Source organism: Oenanthe melanoleuca, chromosome 1A, assembly GCF_029582105.1.
Source record: "Oenanthe melanoleuca isolate GR-GAL-2019-014 chromosome 1A, OMel1.0, whole genome shotgun sequence".
In the NCBI taxonomy this organism is placed as follows: domain Eukaryota; kingdom Metazoa; phylum Chordata; class Aves; order Passeriformes; family Muscicapidae; genus Oenanthe; species Oenanthe melanoleuca.
This window is the reverse complement of record NC_079334.1, coordinates 5955603-5980346: the sequence shown is the minus strand read 5'-3', so window position 1 is coordinate 5980346 and position 24744 is coordinate 5955603. Positions and strand designations below refer to the sequence as shown.

The following is a 24744-nucleotide window of genomic DNA, read 5'->3' as shown; positions in this document are numbered from 1 at the left end:
AACCATGCTGGACACTGAGGCCAGGATGGCTTATTTTGTGCAAAAAACAGGGTCAATGAAAGAGCCCAAGAACACAAAAGTTGGGCTGGATGATCACTGCAGATCCCTTCGAACCAAACTATTCCATTCTGAGTTAGGAACAGTAGTGAGTTTATAAACAGTGACAACAAATAACTTTCATGATGGGATTTTTTGTTTAATTGAAAAAAAAAGTTATAATGAAGGTGAGCTAGCAGGTAAGATTTATTTTTTTAAATTATAAAGATTTACTGTCTACTTTGAGAGGTCTACAGAGCTCAAAACCAAATTCATTCTTTTCTCTCTTAAAATAATTCAGTGTCAGGATCCATGGTACTAAATCCCTACAGAAAGATTTCAACTGCTGGTTAATAGATTGTGACATTTTTACTCACCTGTATAGATGTCATGACTCCATTAGCAAGGACAGAAAGTTTTCCAGCCACGGATTTCACTCCTTGTTTAAACTGAGCTATATCAGGAGCTGAAGGCAAGACATTGGCAATATTGTAGCTTCCTAAAAGGAGAACACACATGGAAGAAACAGAATTTTATATTAAAATCAACCTTTTTTTTTTTCCTCCCTGAAATACAATGTATGACTAGGAGCACTAGACAGAGATCTCAATGTCTTAAATGCATCTTCCTTTGGATTGTTTCCAGGTTTTCCTAATTGCACCCGAGAGTGTCATCCTCTACACTCTGTATTCCCAGCTAAGCAATTCATGCTGGGATAGAAGATGACTGATTCTGTACTTCCAGTCTGTGACAAGCTTGTGTTGTATCCTCAACAGCTGTTATCTCCTTGCAATTCAAAGATAAATGCATTTCAGAGGTGGCTGAAGTGATGAACCCTATTTGTGTGCATGCAGAGAGGGATGATTTCCATGCTGTATGAACACACTTATATTTTGCCTTACTGCACCTGAGGCTTGGAAAAATCCACAGAAATTACAGTAAAGGTAAATAAATTAGGTTTTAAAACTCCAGAACAATGCTGGCAGTCTGGCCTTCCTTAAAGTCAATATATTTTGGACAGAGTTAGCTCTGCTTTATTATGGCCTGGGTTGGAAAGAACCTCTAAGATCATCCCATTCCAACCCCCTGCCATGGGCAGAGACACCTTCCACTATCCCAGGTTGCTCAGAGCTCCATCCAGCCTGGCCTGGAACACTGCCAGGGATCCAGGGGCAGCCACAGCTGCTCTGGGCAACCTGTGCCAGGGCCTCACCATCCTCACAGGGAATAATTTCTTCCCAATATCCAATCTAAACCTCCTCTCTATCAGTGTGGAACCATTGCCCCTTGTCCTGTCACTCCAGGCCCTTGTCAAGAGTCTCTCTCCATCTTTCCTGTGGGCTCCATTCAGGCACTGGAAGGGCACAATGAGGTCACCCCAAAGATCCTGGGATTAAATGGGGCTCCATGGAGTAACCATCCCAAACCAGACCATTTTCCAAATGGAGACTCCTTTTAGTTTTTCCAACAGGAGTGGAAGAGGAAGAGAGGGAACCTGTAGCTCCTCTGTCCTATCTCCTTAGCAGGCTGAGACAGACAATCCTGGAGATCATTTGTTTCACCTAAGGTAAGAGGCTGGTTTGTAGCACAGATGCCTTGTCACATTCAGAGAACTTCCCACTCCAATCCTTCAGCCCAGCATGGGTTTATAGACATTACAGATCCTCTTTACAAATTATCTTCAAGATTTCCCTCAGACAACCCTATTTCTGAGCTGTAATTTGGTCTTTTTACAATCTATTTCACTCATCAAATGCTTCAGGCATTTTTGTTGCTAAAATCAGTCACAGAAATACAATCTGCAGTGATAAAAAACCCGAGAAGCTCTAACCACTTCTCAGCCACAAGAATTCTGTCATCATTTGCTGCTTAAGTTTGGTTGGTCTGAAAAAGTTCTTGTAAACAAGGCAGGAAAGCAACTGCTTTTCTTGTGGTTTCCTTCCAAATCAGCACCTTCAAGTCAGCCACTTGACTTTCATAAGCATCAGCTTTGAAATAATGCAAAAAGGCATTTTCCTGCAGGCCCCTCTTTGGTTAAAAACCTCCCTACAGCATTCTGTACACAAGCAAGGAGCCCACACTGTTCTACCCTGACATCTCACCAGTGCTCACAAAAACAACCTCAGATGCAAAGGATGTTTTATCCCAGCAAGGACTCCAGAACTACAGTGGTGTTTTTGTTGACAGTGTCCTGATTATGTTTATTTTATGGAACTAATGATAGTCTTTAATTAATTCCACACCAGACAAACTGTCAGTGCAGTAGATTTCTCCAAGAAGGGTGACCCCTCAGTTTTTGGGGTGAGTGGTGTAGCAGAAACAGGCAGGAAAGGAAGTTTCTGTACATTTGATATAGTGTGAATTTATGAAACCATGTTGCATGTGCTCTTTCAAGTGGTTAAAACAACTTACTGTGATTTCTGCTTGGTATATTCTTCCCTCTTTAATTTTTTCTTTTCACATTTCAAATTCCTAAACCCTGGTTTTACTTAAGCAGCTGGTAACAGGAGTTATCTCTCTGCTAGCCAGTGTATTCAAACTTTCAGGGGAACAAAACTAAACTGTCACATGTTCTGGGGTTTTTCCCTCCTTTACTTTTCCAAAGTAAAATTAGATGCTGCACACTGTTTGTTTTTCCAGCCTATCTGAATAATTACTCACAGATTTCAAGTTCTTCAGTAACTCTTCTTTTTCCAATTCCTTCAAAAGTTAAGGAATGAAATTCAACTGATTAAGCATATAGAATATTTCAGTATTTCCCACCTTTTCCACTGCACATTATTGCACAATGCAAGAAGTGTTGGAAAGAAAATATGAGACATTTTCCATACCCTAAGGCGCTTCTTTTCCCTCAGTCTAATCTTTCTCCCTTTCTGATTTGATGAACTACACCCTCCAATGTGAGGTGCTCCAACAAATCTTTGAAACAGACAATCCAAGTGAAGATCTTCCTTAATAATTTTGCAAGGCCAGAGGTAGAAGCAAATATCCCACTGAATAGGTATGCCATGCAACAGATGACATGGGAATTTCAAGTCCACTAACATTTTATTAATGATTTTTCCTAGATCCACTATTATTAGGAGAGCTAATGAGCTACTCATGGTAACTGATAAAAAAAACTACCTGAGAGTCCTTTTAGGTTTTACCTCATTGGAAAATATTAGTTTTCCTTTGATAAATATTATTTACAAAAGAGTTTGTTATTTGCAACACCCCCCTACCCCAAGTATAAAATGCTGAACTTAGAGAATCAAAACTAGAGACCTTGAAATTTAAGGAGCTAACTTTTAAACATGATACACCTGCCCTGCCTGTTGGATTATTAGCATTTTGCTTGCAGAACACAGTGATGATGGCTGTGATCAGAAGCAGAGGCTGCATTCCCCACATGCTCCAGTTTGTCACTGTTTGATATGTACCTGTTGGTTGTTTTCTCTGGTCTTCAAACAAGTCAGCTGAACTTATGGATGTGCTTCCAGAAAGCCTTTCTAGCCGAGCCCTTGCTTCATACTGGAGAAGAATTGAGAATAAAAAGGATGTTATCAGCTTGCTGCCACCTTTTGAGGTCATGTCAGATAATCTGAGAAACTACAGATGTTTAGATCTGAAGTGGACCACACTGAAAGCTGTGCCCATTTCGGTTTTCACATCACTTATACTGAGTTTGTCACCATCCCATTTCTGAGTTACCCAAGAGTGATATTTATCATTTCAACTGCAAAGGTCCCACTCTGTTAGTTACCCTACAACTGCTGAAAAACTATGCAACCAATAAAATTAAAACAACAATAAAACTAAAAACAACAGAACAAAACAACAACAACTAAAAAATGTGAAACACAGGGGGAAGCACTGCAGTTTACATTCTGCTGACCCTTCCAACCACATGAGACTTTTAAGTCAATTTTTTCCAAGTTCCCTGCAAACATTAATTATATTTTAGTAAGTATTTACACTGCTAGCTTGCCATTACAAATTTCACCTCCAAAATGCAGCACAATACTAATCTTTTTTTTTCCTAGGCTGATTCAACACCATGCAATTCACTGAGTAATTTATTTACTTAGTTAAGTTTGTAACATTAAAGATATTTTCATGCAGCAAACACACAGCAGGATGTTTCAGAAGCTGTTTGTTGGCATCAGTTTGAGAACAAATTAAGCCTGATTCTATCAAAAATTCTATCAAAAAGGAGGGCTGAATCATAGTCTACCAGGAAAGAAGAATGATGGAGGTATGGTCAACTGCAATTCCTTAAAATTAAACTCTAAATTATCAGAAATTTGTACATTTCTATCAAACAAATAATCAAGAGGACAGAATTCTATAAGCTCACTAATTCTACCAATTTTAATTGCCTTCTGTCTTACTCACAAAAATACAGTTTTATAGTCAAAGAATATTTTAACATTTAAAAATACTTATCACAGTTTCCTACTTACATCAGCCTGATCTTGCCTTCCAAAGTACATGTCTGATGAAATGGCTTTGACATTGCCAAATTTTTTCTGTGCCTCATCTGTGTTTGCAGAAGGTTCGTGTTCAGGCTTACGCCGAGATGCAGGCCTGGAAGGAAAATAAAATAAATCAGGGAGAGAAACCTCATGCACATTGTGGCAGAATGAAAGGAATCAAACAACAAGCACTGAAGTGCTCAAACTGCACTGCACAGGTAAATGAAAAATAGCATCTAAAGGAGAAAGAAGAGAGATGGAAAACACCAACCAAGCACATAACCCTCAGCCCCCCATTCTTACATTTTCTACTTGGTTACAAAGATAAAAATACAGTTGTCATAAAGATTTTTTTTTATTATTATCACAATCAGACCTGTTGTTTGTGTCTCCCAAATTTTCATTCATTTGTTAACAAGGTTTCCTTTGATTCATCACACAATAAACAAAGCAGGTATGTGCTCAGAACAGGGCAAATATTTGAGTTTCTGCCCACATTTTTTGTCTACTTCCTCTTTTGCTGAAAGTGTTTGGGCATTACCTCCAGTATATGAACTGAACAGCTCTGAGCACAACAGACAGTACTTAAAATGTAAAGAAAAAATTCAGCTTGCAAAAGAAATTGAGTCAGGAAATCACTTGACTGATGATGGAAGGTCTGGCCAAATTCTCCTTCCACTGACTGAAGAAAATCCCACTCGCAGGACTCAAATCACATTAAAACTTTCTGGACAAAAATCCAGGTTTTCTTGGTGTACCTGTCTGAAAATCCTGTGCTTTTTGAAGTTAACAATGTATCAATGTCTTTACTATTATTTTCTTTCTTCCAAAAATCATCTGGATTGTCATCCCATTTAGAGAAAGTGCTGCTCCTCAAATCTGAAGAATCATAGTACCTAGAATAAAAGACAGAAAAACCTATTGAAAAGTCAGAACTTTGCTAATTTATTGAAAAGTGGCAATATATTTATATGTTGTTAGATAATGACTGCTATAAACATTCAGTAGCAAGTCTGTTTTCACCAAAATTACAGTTGTCAGTGAGTAATCTGGATTTCACAATACTTTTTTAGAAGCTTTCGAGAGTTGAATCCAACAGCTCAGAATAGGCAGGAAAGCCTTTATTTCTGGTTCTGCATTTTTAAAAAATCCAAATATTAAGAACTTGTAGGTTTTGCAGCATTTTATTAAATGCTACAAACTCGCTTAAAAGTGAGTCTGAATTTAGACAGGCAATCTTCTCTTGCACATCGTGGGGAAAACACAAAATACATGGTACATCATTTGATCTTTTCCCCTTTTGCTTACCTACACATATCTCAGCATATGTGGAAAGTATTTAAAAAAATACACACCCAAAACTATTAAAATACCAAAGATTATTTTGTCCTTGAAGAAATTTACCTCAAGTTTGGCTATGACCAGGATGGGGAGAAAGATGATCAAATTCACAGAGAATGGAACCATTCAGTAGAACAAGATAGGATATTAAAATCTGCACCTGCATTTTGTGAAAAATACTCTTAAAAAAGAAAGGTCTTCATGTTTGTGCTGCAGCAAAGTCTCAGCACTGAGCATGGAAAAGATGAGAGACAGATCTGGAATGAACTTCTACAAAAAGCAGGAGCCTCTCTCCTGAGGTTCCTGAAAAAAAGGTTTCTTTTTTTTTCCTGACAAAAAGAAACCACAGCAATTTTATAAATTCTATAATAACAAACACACAAGGTGTTTTTATGGGTTTGAAGCTTTCCAGTCTCACAGTGGCCACCAAAACCATGGCATTGGGCAGGGCCCAATTTGAGCTGATTTGAGTAAAATTGTTTATTTTCAGATTCTTCTGGCTTTGCAAAATAGTTCTTCAGTATTTGGGGTGGGGGAGAGAAAGAAAAACTGCATTTAACAGAAAACAATTTTTTATGTTGTGACATTAATACAGATTTTATGAACTGCAGCAAAAGCAAAACATCAAAATACAGGACTTTTAGGGGCTTCAATTTTATGTCTAAACCTGGAGACCTTTACCTTGTTTAATTCACTTATCAGCACTCTAACACCCAGTATGATTATTCTGCTTTTGGGCATACACTAAGATGATGCTAAAGCTACTATTTCAAAGTCACAGCTTGAAATAAAGGATAATAACATCCTTAATGAGTCCAAATCCGACTGTTCTTTCTTTAAAGAGAATGAACTTGTGTATCAACTCCAACTAGATCCTCCCAGCTCCAACCAGAACAACAAGAGCAGGGAACAGCCAGGTTACAATTTATCCTCTAATCATTGAACCACAACACATTAAAAAGCCTCCTCCATAATTCATCCTTTGCCTGCTGGTATGTGATGAATAATTTGAGAGCAGTAACAGTTCTTTTCAGGGAGCAAACAAGGCAAGCACTGAAATGTTGTGTTTTATTCTACAAGACTGCTGCCACTTTCCTTGGACCCACATTTGTGTTTCTGCTGCAGTGATTACACTACAAAATAGTGACACAAAAGCCTTTGTGCTTTTATTTGCCTGTCTACAAGCAATTAGATACAATTTCTCATGTTGCTGTGGCACAGATCCAATAAAGGCAGTTTATGAAAGCAACACCTGTTTGTATCTCAGTCCAGAAACAGAAGGTTCATTGCAATTAGCACCTCTAAGATTTAATTATTTTTCTTCTCCCAAGAGCAATATTTTATAGTGTGCATTGCATTCATCCTCTGATAACAAATGTTTCAATTACTTTTCTCTTCCATTTTATGTTCAGATACATAAAGGTCTCTGAAATAGGAACATAATACCTCAAAAAGATTGAAGATTTTGCATGTGGCATGCAGAGAATGATGCAACTGTAGTACATCTAATATCAGACTTCAATGCTTGTTTAATTTGAAGACAATAGCATTCTGACAAAAAATTCACTGGATTTGGAATACAGCAAATAAAAGTTTATATGGCAACTGTCTGTGCAAGCAGAGACCAGACTCTGGACCAGATAAAACCTACAAACAGAGTTCAGACCACTTTCCCAACAAAGCTACCTCCCCTCCTTCCCAAATCCATCTGTCACTGAGGCAAAGCCAGCTTTTCCACAACTCTTCTGATTCAGATGTCCCCTGAAAACATGCTGGGTGTGTACACAGGTTCAAACTGCCTTCATCTCAGCTTTCAAAAATACTGTGCATATTATTATGGAACTTGCACATACTACTGGGCTCATCCAAAACTTAAAGCTTACAGAATACCTTGAGCTAGAAGAGAAGTAAGAGTCTTCCACATCATCCACATACTTCTTCTTTGGCTTTGCAATTGTAGGTGTTTCCTGCTCTATTGTTTGCATATCTGAGGTGACTGAGTGAGAGATGTTACTGGGGACAGGAAGAAAACAAGCATGTAAAGAAATGACAAAATTCACACCCTAGAAGAAAAAAAAAGAAATCAAAGCCCAAATCTGGTTTCTGAAGCTTGCTGAGAAAGCCCAAGCTATACAAACATTTAAGGGAAGGGGAATTAAAAGAAAGGAAACCCTTGGAAAACTGTTGTTCTCTCAAGTAGGAACAGGACTTCTGAACAAAGCCTGTTCTGACAGCTGGAAAACACAATCTAGCTGACCTCTGTCTGCCAGCTTAGAACTTAAATCTATCAGAAGCTTCCCCTTGACAAAGAGATTTTTTGCTGATATTGCTCAAGTTTCCCTAACATGCTCTAGTCCACTTCATTTCCTGAGTAAAATGAGGGATAAGTGCATAAAACCACAGAGTATTTCAAATACAGTTTCCAGAACTTCACATACCTCCTGCTGCTGCCCAATCCCATGCCAAGCCTCTCCAGTTCTGTTTTCTTCTTACCAGAGAGGTTTAAAGTTTCTTCTCTTGCTTTAATATCAAGATCTCTGTAGGCCAACCTTAGAGATGATACTCTGTAAAAAACCACAGTTATCAGAGAAATGTCCAATGCTACACTGAATGATCAGACCAGGAATATTAGCAGAAAATTAACAGTATTTATTGTAGCTCTGTATTTTCTAATGTCTTCCCTTCAGAAACATCTGGGCCCAGATAAGTCTCTATCCATTACCTCTAAACCATCTCAGTATTTTCCAGTCACAGCAGTGCAGCAGACTGAGGTTTTTGATCTTAATTACAGAATTGTAATAATACTACTTAAATTTAATTTGTCAGGTCAAAAGGAATAAATTTTTTATCAATTTTAATGAGCAACTCAGCAATATTTTAAGTCTCAATTGGCATGAAGTACAAATGAACTACCAGAATAAAGGCAAATGAGATTTAGGATGCTGCAGGTAGATGTGCTGCAAAGCAGAAAGGAAAAACTGATGAACATCTACTGAGCACTTTAGGCAGTAAGATTAGCAGCTCTTCTCAGGAAATCTATTATATGAACATCAAAATCTTATTTGCTGTTGATTAAAACAAATGGGAATACTGATCAAGGTCTTTAAAGTAATTTCAGCTATCTCTTCTTGTCAGTGCACAGCAGAAGATAAGGAAATTGTCTACAGATTTAAAATCACATTTAAAGTTTCATGTCTCAGAACTCTTCCTCCTTCTAAACACTGAAGTACAATAGAATCACTTCCACTCCTGCCACATAACAAAGTCATATTGAATTAATTTAGTAAAGCTTATTACTCAAGCTTTTAAAATTAAAACCACCACACCAATTAGTTGGAAGCAAATGCAGTTTTAGCAGACTTCACCCTTCCTTTTATTTTGGTATCTGCTGCCACCTACAGTTAAAATTCCCAAATGATAATCTCAGGGAAATACAGTTCTCTTGCCTCCACTGGGACTGGATCCATAAACACAGTGTATGTGCATCCCTCGTGTTAATAAGCATTTTTAGAGGGTTTTACTACTGCAGAAAGGTTGCAGAACTTTTAATAAAAGTTGGCTTGGATCTTTGGATTTATACATTTCTAACACAAAACCCAAGACACTACTTGGGACTTCCTTCCAAACTAAATTACACAATCAAAGACAACATTGATAAAGAATAATAATACGTGAACAATCCTTTTTATTATTATTTAGTTGTTACTTCAGAGTCTCTCCACTGGTAGCTTTTGGAAATCACCAAGAACCATGATGTTGTGGTTAAAACACTTCCAATATTTAAATCACAATCCCCTTGTGACTGGCATTTTTAATGCAACCAAAATACTCATTTCTGCATGGACAACACAAAAGTAATGGGGAGGAGATTATAGACCAAAGACCTTGTTATCATGAGCAAAAAGTGATCCTGTAATTATGTAATAATTCAGAAAATTTCTTAAGAGGTAATAGGAAGGATTCTCTAGCACCTGACAGGATGTTAGCTCTGTAACAGAAGAAATGTACACTATCCAACTATTTAGTAGTCTAATTTTGATGACAACTAATGAAAAATTAAAAATCAGAAGCACACAGAGGAATGTGGAAGGAATCAGGAACAGCATCCTCTGAGCTTTAGGGCTGAGTATTTATTAATTAAGGTGGACCAACAGATTAAAGGCCTCAGGCAGAACTGTTCAAAGGGTTTTGGTGAAAATGAAGACAGTTCCAGTATAAATCAGTGGAAAACTTCATCAGGCAATTTAAACTTCCTCTGCTCTTACCCAGTAAGCACTAGTTAAACTGAATATTCCCTATGCTCTTAGAAAAACTGTTTTCAATTGTATTGAGTTCACTACACCAAACCAAAATAAACTAGGTAACTAGCGTGAGATTAAAAAAATTCATGAACCAAGAGTCTTCTAAATACTTAATTTTCTACAGTAACTCATCAACTGTATAAGCAACTGTATATTTAATAGCCAAAAAAAAAAGCACTGGGGGAATTACTGCTTGGCTCATCTTAACCATGTCTCTTTGGAAATTTTTTTGAAGAACTGAAGTTTTATTGGCATATGCTAATCTATGGTAGTATTTAAAATGCTGTCAATTAGCTCATTAAATTAGGCTTCATAGTTTACTACTGTATAATTAATTCATACTTACAGTGGCTCTTCCTTCTCAGTTTTCTTACTACTGTGAAGATCCTCTTGTTCTTTCCTTTTATCTACAGCTTGTGCTTGTTTTTCAATCTCATTAAAGCTTTGGCTGCTCACTTTTTGGGCTCCCAAACCACCTTTTTTGGCACCAAGCTGAAAAACAAAAAAACAACAACAATATTATAACTGAGACAACCAGCTCAGCTGACTCAACAGCCAGATGTGCAAGCAACAGCAAACACTACACCCTGTCTGGGAACAGTCTTTGCAGACAGCAAGAACAATCTGGAGCAGAGAAAATACTTCTTTCCATATTCTGGACTTCAAAATTCTGCTCCTGCTAATTGCTCATACAAATTTAGTTAGCTTAGCAATGAAGTCCTACAGAAAAATGGAAGTATTCAGGTTTTAATTGTTCAGAGATTGGCAGGCTCAAATAAATAAAATACATAGAACAACTTTGGTTTCTTTTGTTGCACAGGAGTAACATAATAAATTTTTGCTGCAATGGAACCATTATCAGACTTATAAAACATTAATACTGCAAATATGGATAAAATGGTGATGACTCAGATGGTGGCACAGCCCCCAAACTGCTGCTCTTAGTCTCCTCTGTGTTTAATTCCTCACCTGCAACACTGCAGCAACAATAAGATTCACAATGCATTTATCTTCACCTTTTATTGCTTTAAAGCCTTCATGTAAAACTCCAGGCCATGCACACACACATCACAAACTCTACCTGCACCTGTCAACCCACTTCTGATGTTCTCACTGGAAGGGAACAGATCTGCACAAACCACTCAGAACAAAAAATTCCTCTTGGGTATTAGGGTCTTCTAGTGGGAGCACAAAATCATGGGATTTAAACTAAATTATCTGTTCCAATAAACCTTTAAAATGTTCTGCCCTACATTGGCCCAGACTCAAAAAGAGTGACTCTCTGCAACAAGCTGTCACCCTGATAGCCCACAATTAGGGTGCCATTAGGGTGACTATTAGGGCTGTTTCTTGAGTTGCAACACATCCAAAACTTGAGCTGCCTTCCCCAGTTTTCCTGTGCCTTGAACCATCACTCTGAGACACTCAGTTCTCTTCATGCCTTCTTACAGATGCTAAGAAAGTGCTAAGATCCCATGCAGAAAAATTAGTAAACTGTCTTTAAGCTTGAAATAAATGACCCATAATACAGTTAAAAACACTCATTGTTTGCATACACTTACCCCCTTCTTAGCTTGAGTTGGCTTCTTTTTTATGAAGGTGGTGTTCTCTGCAAGGATTAAATGTACATTACTTAACATACAATTTTTATTAATTCCAGAACTGCAGAAGAAAAATTCCATAACATCAACTGCAAAATAATTTTTGCCATTTATTTTCATGTCTTTCTACACTGAGGGGCTGAGATGTTAAACTGAGCTACAGAACAGAGCTGTGAATATCTCCAAGAAAATGTGGGGAGCTACCTTTGATTGGCATCTCTTGAAAATACACAATAGGAGTAAAATTGCAGCTCAGCTGTCTGTTGCAGGTTCCTGCTAGTTGACAGAACAGGAAAGCAGGACTTGCTCTTCTGAATCAGACCTGAGGTCCACCTGACCTCATATCACATCCAAGATGAGTTTTTTTCCTGTCTAGAAAAGCACTGGCTGTGTTCAAGCCCACCAGTGACACACAAAAACATACCTGGTTCACTAGAACATCACAAGCATTATGAACACTCCTACTGGATGTCTGTGCACACAGAAAAACTACTCTGGGCTGAAATTGGTGTGGAAAAGGGCAAACACAGAACAGAGATTCTTCCCTTAAGACAGAACTTGTGATGTCCAAACCAACCAAGAAAAGCACTTGCTTCAGGAGAACACATTAAAGGTACAAATGAGAAAAGCAGGAAGTGCATCCAGTGAAGTTTTTTGTAGTCTCCAGCTCTAAAATAACCAAACCCAAATAAAAACAGTGATGAAGACCAAACCTGCCTAAAGTATTGAAACAGGCCCAGACAGCATTTCTTTACTACCTCTGTGCTGCTGAGAATCACCACTTTGTTCTCAGAAACCTGCTCCTGCAGGACAAGCCTCACAGTGACAAATCACTGAGGTATTTTACTCTTCTATTTCCATCAGCTTTCCTTCCTTACTCACAGTATGATTAACTGCTCAGTGCTAAGTATGAGAGCCTGGTCACTGAAGGTATTGCATTATCAACACAGGATTTCTCCTGCTCAAGTTTTTATGTTCAGACTTCTGAAAAGAGAGCAAAATCTTTTTCCACAGCTCTTCCCAGGCAGACATTCTCTGTCCAAAGGGATATTTGGGTTCCCTACACTTGCTGCTCTTTTCTGCTGCTTGCACTCATTACCTAATGCAGGCTGTGGGGATGAGCTAAGGCCATCAACACTTGGTCCATGTTCTGGTCCTAAAAGATAAGAAATAAGTGTTAAAATATCAGAAGGCTCTTTAGAATGCATGAAGTACCAAAACACATCTCTCTGTACTCAGAGCAGTGCCTGGCAGAGACACCATAATGTGGTATTTCCATCACAGCTTTCCCAGTCACTAAAAGAGCATCAGGCACCCCAAATTATTGTGTTTTTAATCATAGTTAGGTTATTTAACTAATAAAGCATTATTATTAGCTATTAAAGCAGGGTAAAAAGAGTAACAGAGAATCAGCTGTACCTTCACAGGATTCTGGAATGTTTTCTGAAGTTTTCTGCTGGAGAGAAACTGGTTCTGGTAACATCCACTCTGTATCCTTTGCCTTGGAAAAAACCCCACAAAATCAAAAGTGCATAAAAAAAAAAAGTGCAAAAGAAAATAGAATACAGCAAATAAATATGAGCACTTAGCTAAAGACAGCCTAAGCATCACTGGTTTATTAATACTGAATTCTTACAACTTTTAGGATTAAAGCTGTACTCAGAAGGGCAACTATTAAAATTACAAGAAATGCCTACCTTTACTAAAAACAAGATGGTTTCAATCCACTTCTGAGCACTTTTATTTCCCCTCTCAGGAATTTTGCTTACCATATGTTTACCATCAAAAACAGTAATATGCATTTAAAGTGTGCTTTAGATTTATTCATTGTATGCTGGATGATTAACTTACTCTGGTGGTTTGTAAAGATTTTTTTTCAATTTTTACCTCTTAAGACCTGGGCAGTTTTTCTGGGACTTGACAAGGACTAACTAGTGTTGGATTTTTAATACTGACACATTGTTACACTAATGAGAAAGCTTCGTGTGTCTCTGTGAAACACACATGTAAAAATAAAAAGCCTCGGGAAAACTTGTAGTAAACTAATTAGTTTTTCTGTATGTTGTCATTGTAAAAAAAAAGTCTGTGAAGAGAGAAAAAGTATTCTAAAACTTTCATTCTAAGTTTTAGTCTTTTTTCTTCTTATAATTTCTAATAATAAAATTTTTCTTTGTACCACTTAAAGTTAAGCCTGTTTTGCCTTTCTCAAAAAATTTTCAAATTAACAAACCAAAACCACTACACAAAACTGGTGTTTCTAGCCAATTAAACCAAAACCACAACCCTTACATATAATCACCACACCTTCTCCCCACTAGAAGCTCTTGCACTTCCCATTTCCTACACACTTCATTTTTGATTGTGAGTATCACAGTCATACCTGGTGTGTCCTCCCACTCCCTTCAAACACATTCCCCCCAACAGGCAGGTTTGTGACCAGGTCACAACAAATGTTATCAGAACTATTACACTTCACTGATTGAAAACCCAAGGTACAACACAGTACATTTATATCCCAGCCCTTCCAAGCAAGAAATCCTGGCTCCAAGTGGAATTGTTCTGCCTACAAAAAAACAGATTTTCATTCCACATTTAGCTACTATTTGGGGCATTTAAAATGCTCATCTTAGAAAGTGGTTCACATCCAGGAAGAATTCTGAGACTCACAGAAGGAAAAGCAGATACATATTAACTCCCTGACCTACCTTTTCTCTATAAAGTTTTCTTTCAGGGTTTAATCTTCACCACAGAGCTCACAGTCAACAGAAGTGTTTAGAAAGCAAACAAGAATTAGACAAGTAATCTGTACCTTGGTAGAAACATGGGATGCAAAAAAATCTTCCTCCTCTTTGCTTTGAGGTGATGCTGGTGGCATTCCACACCCATCTGTCCACAGCTGAAATTAAGGGACAGAATTTTACAGGTTAATTGCATAAATTTTTTCCAATGCACTTATCTTAAAAAGACTCTGTTTTGTTTTCAGGTTAAAAATGTATTGATTTTTTTTTCTTGTCCTTATGTTCTTCTTACAAATTTATCCAATGTCCAAGAGATGATATTCCTTTTATTTTTAAATTAAATTCATATATATTTCATGTGTTCCTGGTGGACCAGCCAAGAGCTTTGAGCAAAGCCAGATCTCAGGGCTGGGGTCCCCAGAGTGCCACAGGACTGCAGGACAAACTCCAACCTGTGACCTGCACTTCAAGATTTCTCACAGGCAAATCTTTTCTCATGGCTCTTCCTACTCCATGCAGGAATAATGACCTCTGTCAGAAAGGATAGTGAAGAATCATCTCTATTAGCAAGTGAGAAAAGGAATTTTTTGCCATGTGACAGGTCAGGACATGGTTGGTATTAAATTCAATTATCTGAATAATTTAGTAATTTAAATAGCACATAATCACTTAAGTTTGTAGTGCACAGCTAAAAATATTTATTAAATATTTAGTGAATTTTTCAATTATTTAATACCAAGCAATTGGACAGAATCTGTAATTGATGCAAGATAATCACAGTTCCTCAAAGAGTCATTTGGGGAATTTGCCATAAACTTAGATACATGCAGTACATTGCATTTTCTTGAACACATTTTACATCTTATGCTGTTAACTAAGTCAAAAGAAATGTTCTCTGAACCTAGTGATGTGAATGATACTGTCCATAGTATGAATAATTAAGAACCATCCATTTAATTTCATGCTGTTTGATGCAGGATAAGAGAAAAATCAAGCCTTCTTGCTTTTAATTTCCACTCATCTGATCAACTTCACATGAACCAGTCACAAACTTCAACAATTAAACAATCAAAACATGTTTTTTGTGCATGAAGAAGAGAACTGTTGTCAAACTTACTAACACTTCAGAAATCAATTCTGGATACTTTGCTTAACTCCTGTCAGCAACCTAACAATGTTTTGACAGCTTGTATGAACTGCCTCAGCATTTCTGATGGAGAACAGCAAGTTCTACACAACTTACTAATTTCCCAAATATTAGTTTTGTAGGGAAAAAAAACAAAGAAACATTATTTACCTGTTCAAAACAAACCCCACTTAAATCATACACAGTCTGTAATTAATTCCACTACAATTTTTCATGCTGTAACTCCTCTAAATACTCAGTTTCAGATAAACAAAACCAAAACTACAACATGGCTCATGGAGAAACGGCCACATTATCTGAACACTGATTATCTTCAAATACCAATTAGAAGTTTCCAGTGACTTTAGAGGGAAAGAAGGTGAAGTTTTTCAGGACACACACTACTCACATCAGTGCCATGCTTTCTTGTGGCCTGTGTTGCAAGAGATTTGATCTTCTCCTTGTAGAGCTGAGCAGCACGGCTGTTGTACTTGGCATTGGTGTCATTGGTTGTGCACCCATGTTGGTGGAAAAATGCAGACTGGGAAGCAGAACACAGAAAATGCTGTGAGGAACAGGCTTTAAAGCTAATGACATCTGACACAAAAATATATTGCAATGCAGCAAACTACTCTGCTCCTCTGCCTAAATCTAATCTTTTAAATGATGGAGTCTAAGTAATCTGCAAAGTTACAAAGGGAACTCCACTCTGATGACTACTTTACATATAAATAAAACAGAAAAAACCCCACACAACAGTGTGATGCTTTAAGAACACATACAAATACAAGCTTCCATTACATACAAAAAATCCTTGTTCTGAAATTGAGTGATTAAGTGGAAGCAAGAGGTAAAATTAATTGCCAGTAGCTGTGCTCCACAGGACATTGCTGATATTCTAAAAGACATTGCTTGGATCCATCTCTGTCAGGCTGGGGAGATCAATTTACATTCAATAGTATCAAAATGAGTGTACAAAAATGGTCCTCCTTCAAAAGAAAGGGGTGTTTATGCACATATCTATGTGCCCAGGTACGTTTCTAGGCATAAAGGTGTTTATATAAAATTAATAAATGAAGATTGCGCATTTCTGCATGTAAACATATACACCTATTAACCATTAACTTGGTAGCCAGAGGGGCTTCTTAGAAATCTTAATTCCATTCACCCTAGAGATCTGATCTGAAAGCACAAGGATCCAAGGACACTCTGGATTTTCTAGCTATCTAGCAGGAAGCTCAGGACTGCTGTTATCCAGGATTCAGCATCATCAGGCTATTACAGAATACAAATGATTGATGCCAATCTAGCAATGCTTCTAGCCAATAGTTAGTAAAACTGGGATTTGGTACTTAACTGGAACCAAAAGGGAATGGCTTTTTAGTGCCATTAAAAGTGTTAATTTTACTTCAAATGTCCAGACAATTTACAATCTACTTTTTCAAGTTTCAAGTATTCATCTTCTGAAGTAATCCAAACCAGACCATTGAAAATTTAGGGTATTTGGGGAGTTGCTGAAGGTGTATTGCACCTCTTGATACAATGTATGATAGGAAACAGTGACATCCAAGCAGGAAGACAAAACCCCACAAAACTAAACAATTAAGGTTTACTGTTATTCATCTGCTAATAAGCTTTCTAAGATTAACTGAAGACTTTTTCAGACTTTGCCATCTCTTCTTTCCAACAGCCTCAAGCCCTTTACATAGCAAAACTGATATAATTTAATCAAAGCTTTTCAGCATTTGGCTAAAAAAGAAACTATTCTTAACATGAAATCTCCCTCTTCTCGTTAGTCAAAACTGTGATTTTCATGTACTAAGTGGCATAACAGAAACCTGATGAGGACATTCATACAATGGAAAGGAATAACTCAGCAAGGACAGGCAGAAGAAAAAGAGGGAAAAGACACCATGTAACTGCTCAGATCTGTAAGCCTGAGATAGTGACTTGTTGCATGCCAAATTGAAAAAAAAGTATTTCTTTGGAAAATGCAGAAGTGGAAGATAAGTACCGATGTCCCTGAACTCAGTGTTTTTTGTATGCAAATGGGAAAAAAAATAGAAAAACCCTAAAGACTTAAGGAAAGATGGTTAAAACTGCCAAGGAAAAGACTATGGAAAGCAAGCTTGGGTGAAGCTTCTTAAAGCACAAATAAAAAATAAAAATATAAGGGATAAGCATTCAGGGAATTAAAAGAAAAGCAGAAATTGCTTTTGGAAGTTCCATGTTCCCACACTGGGTGGGCTAACTTAAGGAAGCATTCTGTTATTTGTGGAAAAAGCTGTGAAAAGATAGCCAAAGAGCTTACAAAAGAAAACAAAAAGGGAGATTGAGAACAAGACAGCTGTCAACAGAACTTCAATTTACAAACAAGTTGTGTAAGTACATAAAAAGTCCAGCTGAAAAGAACAGCCAATATGAATTGGCCCAAACCATGACGCTGCTAGTCCCCCTCCAACAATGCAGAATGTCTTATCATCACTGCAACAGGTGAAGTTAGATCATGACTCCAGGGTGACTTTTGGCAGTTCCATGGGTTTGGCAAGAGCCATGGAAGGAATGATGGTCACAGAAGAGGCCATGAGCTTGCTTCACAAGCCATCTTTGAGCAGCTGCTAAATTAGGCATGTACTGACAAGGAATCTAATCTGGCCTTTTCAGTGATTTTCATCACTGACTTTTAAGAAAGAAACCCAAACATTTTCAGGCTATACCAAAATGGAGAAATTGCAAGAATGAAGGATAAAATCAGCATCCAGAGGAATTCTTAAAAAATGGGGAGGGTGGGCTGTAACAAAGAAAAAGGACTGGAAAAATAAAAATAAGCCCAGGGAGAGAGGCAGTAAGGACAAACAACATTTTCCAAGCCTACCAAGCTTCAATGTGCAAAGCAAACACTCAGGAGCACTTACAGCATTTGCATTTCCTCCAACCTGCATGCATCTCAGCTGGAACCAGGACCAATTGGAATCCAGTTCTGTAGACCTAAACACAAAGACCAATGATATCTAAAATCACTCTGCTTCTGGTTTTGTTTTTTGCCAAGTGTTTCTCTCCACCCCCTTTTTTCTTTGTAATCTGTAGTTATTTATCAGACCCCAAAAGGCCCTGAGTCAGCAGCTGGGATATTCACCTGGAATAGGACAAGCTCAGGGTGCAGATTTATTGACTGCCTGTGCTCTACTCAAGTACCAGAACCACAGAATAGTTTGGCTTGGAAGGGCAGAACTCAGGTGCCACCACAGTGAGCTGCTTCAGGAAGCAAAGCTGGCAAATTGAACACAACTCCCAAGAAGCTGTCAGATACAGCAAAGCCAACACAAACACTAAGGAGGTTTGAATCAGAAGCTGAGGGAAGAATGGGCTTTCCTCTCTGACAGGTCTGTGAACAAACCATGGAAAGATGGATTTTACTGTCAAACCACAGCAATACTCACCGAATGAAACTCAAGTGAACGCCAAGGGACCGGTGTGTCCCTGAGCAGTCGATACAGAGAAACACTCCATAGGTGATGCTTGCCCAGCTGGGGTTCTTTGCTCCACAGTCAAAACACACCTTAAAGCAAGCAAACATCAGGGACAGAACTTGAGCAGAACCAGGCCTTAATTACAAGTCAGTGTAACCCCCTGCAGTGATCCAACTTCGTTAACTCATCCTTAGGGCGTGTGTTGACATGACAACTCCACATATCCTAATTTTAGACATCTAAAGAGAAGTTACACAATCTGCCCACACAACTACAGCCTCCCCATTCCCAAAAATAGCCCCTGTACACAGGTGGAGAAATCAGGTCAAAGAACCCACATCAGCCTAGTTCAAACACAGAGCTCCCAGCACTGCTGGAATAGCAAAGTGATTAAGAAATATTTCCCCACGGGCAGGCTCTCATCATGCTGCACCTGTGAGTCCCCAGAAGGTTATCAGCAGGACTAATGCCATCATTATCTACTTTCCTGTATGGAAACCTTGACCTTCAGGGCAAGCCATGGCAATCCAGCTGTGAGAAGAAGGCCTCTGAGCACTGCTTATCCGGCAGCCTCTGCAGATATTTGCATGATTCATCACACACCAGTTGCCACATCAGCCTTCCCACCGTCTGTGCCACGCTGGTTAAAAAGCAACCAGGTCCACAATGACTGCATGGACAAACCCAGGAATTTCCTACCCTCTGCCACCACGCTGGACCTCTAACATTCAGCCAAAACAGCAAGAGCTGTGTCTGTGAGTGTCTCAGACACTTTGCAGGCTGGTAGATCACAACTTTCAAGTCCTTTTTCAGCTGTTCTGAGTTCTGTGCTACTTTGACCAAGGAAAGCAAGAATCAGAAAAAAACTACCTGATACAAATCAATTATCAAATGCAAGGAACACAACAACTTTAAACAGAAACAGCTATTCTGAGTTAATGCCACGTGTACACATCTATTCCTGCATGACAGGACTTTATCTGATCAATTCTTTTTCAGAGGTATCTGCAAAGGCTGCAGAGTATTTTTACAGTAAAAGTATCCACCTAATGCCATCTAAAAGTGGCACCTAATAAGAAATAACTCCACAGAGAGATAAGCTTTTACACACAAATTGACAGCATTCCAATTTGCAACTTTATCCTTTAACATCCTCCTATAAACTTAATGCATCCTCAGATAGCAATGGAAGTTCTAGCTATATGCAGATATAAAACATAAAGCTTATTCCAAGCCAAGTGGGGACATATGGAACAACATAAACAAGCTACAGAGCTTCCAGCAACTCCTTACTAAGCTGAACAACAAAATAAAAATAACATGGAGACGTCTTCTTGCCAGAAATTCTCTCTGTAAACCTGAATAGAGATTTTTTGTCTCTATTTTTCTGTATATACACAGTCAAACAAGCTCTGAGTCTGGGCTCAAGTCATGTCACCTATCATCCATCCAAATTAACTTCAAGTACATGCCCAGGAGCAGTTTGAGGCTAAACTCCTCAGTTTAATGAGGGTCTCTATAGCTCGGGCAGTTCAAATTTATCAGGCACCAGCACAGCTCACCAGCAGATCCAGCATTAACTTCTGCAACAACTGAACACTTTGAGGATGAGCTTCAGTTAGGGAATGAGTGGTAACACACAGAAATCATGGAGAACACAGCTGCATGTGCAAGTCCTGCCCTTCCCTCTCAACAGGGACCTAATGCTTATTAATGTTATTTACATATCCCACTCCTGTGTGTGGAAATGGGGCATTCACTGGCATACAGCAGGAATTAAGGCAACACAGAATGGGTGACAGCAGGAGAGGTTAGACTGAGTCCCTGAAACTAGCTCAGGTGGAAGAATGGCACAGAAGGGGAAAAAGAACAATGAGTAAGACTTCATGTATGCCATATTCTAAGAAAACACACAGCCTAAGCAGTCAGAACTTATTCTTCTTTTCTCAAATTCTTTGAAACAGGTCCTTAAAAAACATGAGACTCACCCTCATTTTAAATTGACTATTTCAGGCTTTTTCTTACAAGGCCAAATGAGGATGGGGACAACAAAAAAGAAGATTCTACTTGCAACCAAAGCCAACAGAACAGCCCTGGTCTCACTTCTGATACAGGAGAGCAAAGCTGACTTACAGCTGGAAGTCTTGTGGAAACTCCCTGGAGTACAAATGGGAAATGAGAATCTGGAGTGGGTAGTTTAAAAAAAAACATGTTTTTGGAAGGTCAGTCATAAATATACCTGAAGATTTTCCTTCTTTCCCTTTCCTTTCCTCCAATTATGAGCACTTTGTAATTTCAACATCTTAAAGTCAATTGCATCACCTTGGAGTTGGCTGCCACAGCTCAGTGGCTTCACTCACACAGGAGTCCCTACCAGATACCTGTGAAGATTATTCACAGCAGAAAAATGGACTTTCCAGGACTGAGATGCAGGAACATCCAATTTTCTTCTGAAAGCAAAGGAGGAACTGCTATTTCCATCAATGGTTTGCAACAGAAATAGAAGCATGTTTCATTAACATTTAGACTAATTTTGCTTAATTTTCTCAATTTTTTAAGTGCTTCCCACCACATAAATTTTAAGAAGAATCAGGGGAAAGCAATTAAAATCAATTTCACAGCCTCCCTATGAAATGGTTTCAATTTTAAAAACACACAAATTGTATTTTCTGTACAGATTTAGGTGAACTAAACTTTTAAAATATTTATTAAAAATATACTTGAGGGATATGCTTAAATAACCTAGTGCTTTCAAAGTACACTTGCATGCTTTTTGTTTATTTTGTGTTGAAACACTTCACAGACTAGATCCAGTAAGAATCACTTTGGAATAAACCAGCCAAAGACCTGAGATGTCTGTACAAGAGCAAACACAGAGATTTGGGTACAATCCACAGCAAGCAGTCAATAAATCACAAAATACCCACCTTGCACAAAACACCTACATTAATAAAGAAATAGATAAAATATTGACATTGGCTATGGAAATGCAGATTAATGCTCTATTTGGCAGGAGCAGAAGAGGTGAGTGGGTTGAGGAGCACTCACCCCGAGGTCAGGGTTACACAGAGACTTTCAGCCCCCACACTCTGACCCTGCCCTGGAACTCCAGCCCAGGGCACATCCACACCTGGCCATTCCCAGGCCTGAACACCAACCCAGCTGGAGCTCAGGAGGCAGTGCCACACTGCCAAGGTGATCTAAACCCCAGCAGCTCCTCTTAGTCACCAGCCACCATCCCCAGATATGCTTTCCTCCTTCTCTTGCATCAGCACTAATAATCCCAGCTGCTGATCCCGCTGGGAAGCAGCTCTGGACTCAGGGCAAAGGTAGGGACAACTCAGAGCACAGCTGACCTGGCCAGGAATGCCAACACAAGGGAGGAACTGCAGTGCTGGCCACAGCAAGGCAAGAGGACTGCTCGTTGTGGAAGTGTCACCATCTCAAAATGACTTAAGGGACACAACGAGATAGTAGAGTCCATCCTGGGGCAAAACCCAACACAAACAAAACCACACCCAAACACACGCTGGAATAACAAAACTCAGCTACTGATAAACCACCAGCACAACACTCACACTGGGAGTCCAAGCAGAGACAGGAATACCATCGTCAACCAAAGTGGAAAAGGACAAAAAAAAAAAACTTTCAGAGGAACAGATCTATGACAGAATAAGAGACTTTCAGCACAGCCTGAGTGTGCAAGTCATGAAAAAAGCTGAGCTGTAAAGCTCAAACACTCAAGTCACCAATATCAAGTAGCTTAAGGACTATGAACATTTTTATGGGTACAAAATACATTCTATTTGATACCTGTAACATGTTTGTTAAGTGATCACCAGTCTGCTGTCATCAGGCAGCTCTACATTATGGGACACCCAAAGACACTAAGAACTCAAAACCTGATCATAAAGGGAACTAACATCGAATTAGATATTAATTTCAAGCTAATTATTAAAACATCACTTTCAACACACTCTAACCCACTAATTAAACTGCACGTTTATTTAAATAGCAATTTTTCCCATAAGCTCATGTGCACTAAGAACTACAGCAGAGCACCCACAACAGTGTAAATGCAATAACTAGAGCAGCAGTTCTTCCCAAGCTCTATCCATAAACTGCACAGTTAAAGCAAATTACTAAGCTTTTAATCCAGAACCTTTTTCAATATTTGCACTTCCCCATGTCTTTCTTCCCCAACACAAAAAACGACTTACAAATAAAAGGGGCAGACAGACTGCTTAAGAACACAACAGAAAGGAAACAAACAGAAAGGAAACAAACAGAAAGGAAACAAACATGAGAACAAAAACTGATGGAAGCAGCTAGCTAATGGAAGGAACAACTTTTACTCCAGGAGAACAGTCAGACAGATGGACATGGGAGAGTTGTGAGATCTAAGCTGCTGTTTTCCACTCTCCCTCTCTGCCTTCTTAGGTCAACCAGACCGGGCATCACCGCATTGTTATCGAGTTCTCTGTGCCTGAGCCACTTCTTTGTCCTGGCAGCACACATTGTGCTTATATTGCTAGGTCAACACTGAATTTCTGTGGGTCATCTGACATGGGGACACAGATACACCTGAGCAACCACAGGTACCACATGCATGTGATTAAACCTACACAGGAACAAGGAGTCCAGCACAGGTACTCCATGCTTGCCAGGCAGGGCAGTACTTTCTCCTCTGATCCCAATACAGAAAAAGCATCACAGTAGCCCTGAGTTACTCAATTTTCAGGCAGAGTGCCAATGGATTTCAGGAGCTTGTAAGAGATCTTCTCTCATCCTTCTGGCTGGGATTAGGACTTTACTTGATAAACTTTTTACCCCATTGCAAAGGCAAATCTTAAGAATACTTTGGTTGGAAACTGAGTGTTCACCTCTGAGCTCTGTACAGTCTTAATGCATTGCATTCAAAGAGTGGAAGTCAGTTTTGGACCACAGACAGACATCCGGATTCCTATTCCCAGAAAACAAACCCAACGTGTTCCTCCGTGTGAGGCTAATCCCAAGTTTCCTGGTGGGTGTATGTTTCACAGGTCCATGGCAAGGCCAACGCAAACAGAGCAGCTGAAGGCACTCGTGCCGACACCTGGCCAGCCCCTCTGCCAGCCCGCACCTCCGCAGCACTGAAACACCCACCTGGGCACGGGGCGAGATTAAAAAACGACAAACTTATCACTGGATAAAAAAAAAATAAAAAATAAAAATAGGAGGGGGGGGAGGAAAAAGCAAAAAAAGAAACACGGACTCAGCTACGTTGCAGCTGGCTGGGCACTTGTTTATGCGCCCAGCGGACCCGAGGCACCGCTGCTCGCTCCCCACGGGCTCATCCCCGGAGGGACGGGGGCAGCCAGGGAAGAGCCCCCGCTGCCGGCACGGCCTCCCCGGGCCTCAGTGCGCCGCCCCGGCCGCGGGCCCCGCGCCTCCCCCGCCCCGCTGTGCGACGTGTCACCGCGGCGGAGCGCTGCCCGGCCCGGCCCGGCCCTTACCTTGTTGGTGGGCACGGAGCGCAGCCGCTTGAAGATGACGGCGATGTCCTGCTTGCTGGGCTCGCACATGGCGCCGGGAGAAGCGGCAGGGCCGCCGGGGGAGCCGCGGGCGAGAAGGGCCGGGGCTGCCGGGGCTGCCGGGGCTGCGCCCGCGCCGCCGCTCCCGGGACGCTCCGCCC

General features: G+C 39.5%; 1 protein-coding gene across 1 annotated transcript in view; it reads right to left on the bottom strand.

The window, feature by feature from the left end:
* ARFGAP3 (ADP ribosylation factor GTPase activating protein 3) overlaps window positions 1–24744 on the bottom strand; it is a 25914-nt gene extending 1170 nt beyond the window's left edge. Inside the window, exons 1-15 of the mRNA XM_056482440.1 lie at window positions 24566–24744; window positions 19041–19159; window positions 18516–18588; window positions 16010–16141; window positions 14546–14632; window positions 13156–13237; window positions 12836–12892; window positions 11698–11744; window positions 10482–10627; window positions 8273–8398; window positions 7725–7847; window positions 5252–5389; window positions 4482–4605; window positions 3459–3549; window positions 414–535 (exon numbers count right to left, since the gene is read on the bottom strand). Coding sequence (XP_056338415.1) covers window positions 414–535; window positions 3459–3549; window positions 4482–4605; window positions 5252–5389; window positions 7725–7847; window positions 8273–8398; window positions 10482–10627; window positions 11698–11744; window positions 12836–12892; window positions 13156–13237; window positions 14546–14632; window positions 16010–16141; window positions 18516–18588; window positions 19041–19159; window positions 24566–24634 — 1536 coding nt within the window. The 5' untranslated portion in view covers window positions 24635–24744. The remainder of the gene's footprint in view (window positions 1–413; window positions 536–3458; window positions 3550–4481; window positions 4606–5251; window positions 5390–7724; window positions 7848–8272; window positions 8399–10481; window positions 10628–11697; window positions 11745–12835; window positions 12893–13155; window positions 13238–14545; window positions 14633–16009; window positions 16142–18515; window positions 18589–19040; window positions 19160–24565) is intronic.